The sequence below is a fragment of the Wasmannia auropunctata genome, unplaced genomic scaffold (assembly GCF_000956235.1).
Source record: "Wasmannia auropunctata unplaced genomic scaffold, wasmannia.A_1.0 LD327369.1, whole genome shotgun sequence".
Taxonomy (NCBI): domain Eukaryota; kingdom Metazoa; phylum Arthropoda; class Insecta; order Hymenoptera; family Formicidae; genus Wasmannia; species Wasmannia auropunctata.
Genome location: NW_012035521.1, coordinates 1 through 844, shown reverse-complemented (window position 1 = coordinate 844; position 844 = coordinate 1). Strand labels below are relative to the sequence as shown.

Below are 844 nucleotides of genomic sequence, written 5' to 3'. Positions count from 1 at the left end.
TGGAGCTATATTTGCATGCAAGGCGGTAGACAACAGTTGAATTTGCAGAGTAATGGTTGTGCACATAATAAGGGAACCCCCATACATGAGCTCCTGCATGCCGTCGGCTTTTGGCACGAACAAACTAGAGAAGAACGAGATAGTTTCGTGAACATCAATTGGAATAATATTCCACAAAGTATGTATTGAAACCTATTACATTCATATAAGAATTAATTTGATGTTTAATTGAAATACTAAATCGACCAATATGTTGTTTCTTTATTTATTAATATTTGAGATACCAACTAATTTTGTAATTAATATATTAAAATAACGTATGCATCTTTCAAGTAACAATTTTCCTCTATCTGTCTTCTATCTACATTTTGACTTTAAAGAATCTCACACGATTTCTTTTTAACTTAAGAATTATTAATGTTATAACATTGAAACAACAACTCATTATGTCATAATAACACTTTTCTAACAAGTAATAGTTGTTAATTGACTGAGATTATTTCGTTGATTTGCATTATAAACTTCTAACTTTATCGTGTATATTTATTATATGTACATTTAGAAAACCAGCATAATTTCGTAAAGGCTAAGCCGGGGCAGACCAAATCTTATGGTATCCCTTATGATTACGGCAGTGTGATGCATTACTCAGCGTACGCGTTTGCCATAAATCCTAAAGAAAAAACCATTATTACAAAGGTACGTAAACATTATTTTTATAAACGTCTTATATATCGTAAGACGGTTGACGGTTCCTTTGTTAGAGTAGCTAAATTTTTGGACGGAGGTACATTCGAGTTACTAATTCATCGTTTTGAAATAGAAAATAGCAATTACTATACAA

At 31.2% G+C, this 844-nt stretch overlaps 1 protein-coding gene across 1 annotated transcript; it reads left to right on the top strand.

Moving 5' to 3' along the window:
- Positions 1 to 6: 6 nt before the first annotated feature.
- LOC105460161 (high choriolytic enzyme 2-like) lies at positions 7 to 829 on the top strand (the record flags this gene model as incomplete). Its single annotated transcript, XM_011706606.1, has 2 exons — positions 7 to 178; positions 563 to 829. Coding segments are annotated over exons 1-2 (430 nt in total), but the record flags the coding sequence as incomplete, so codon positions are not given.
- Positions 830 to 844: the final 15 nt, after the last annotated feature.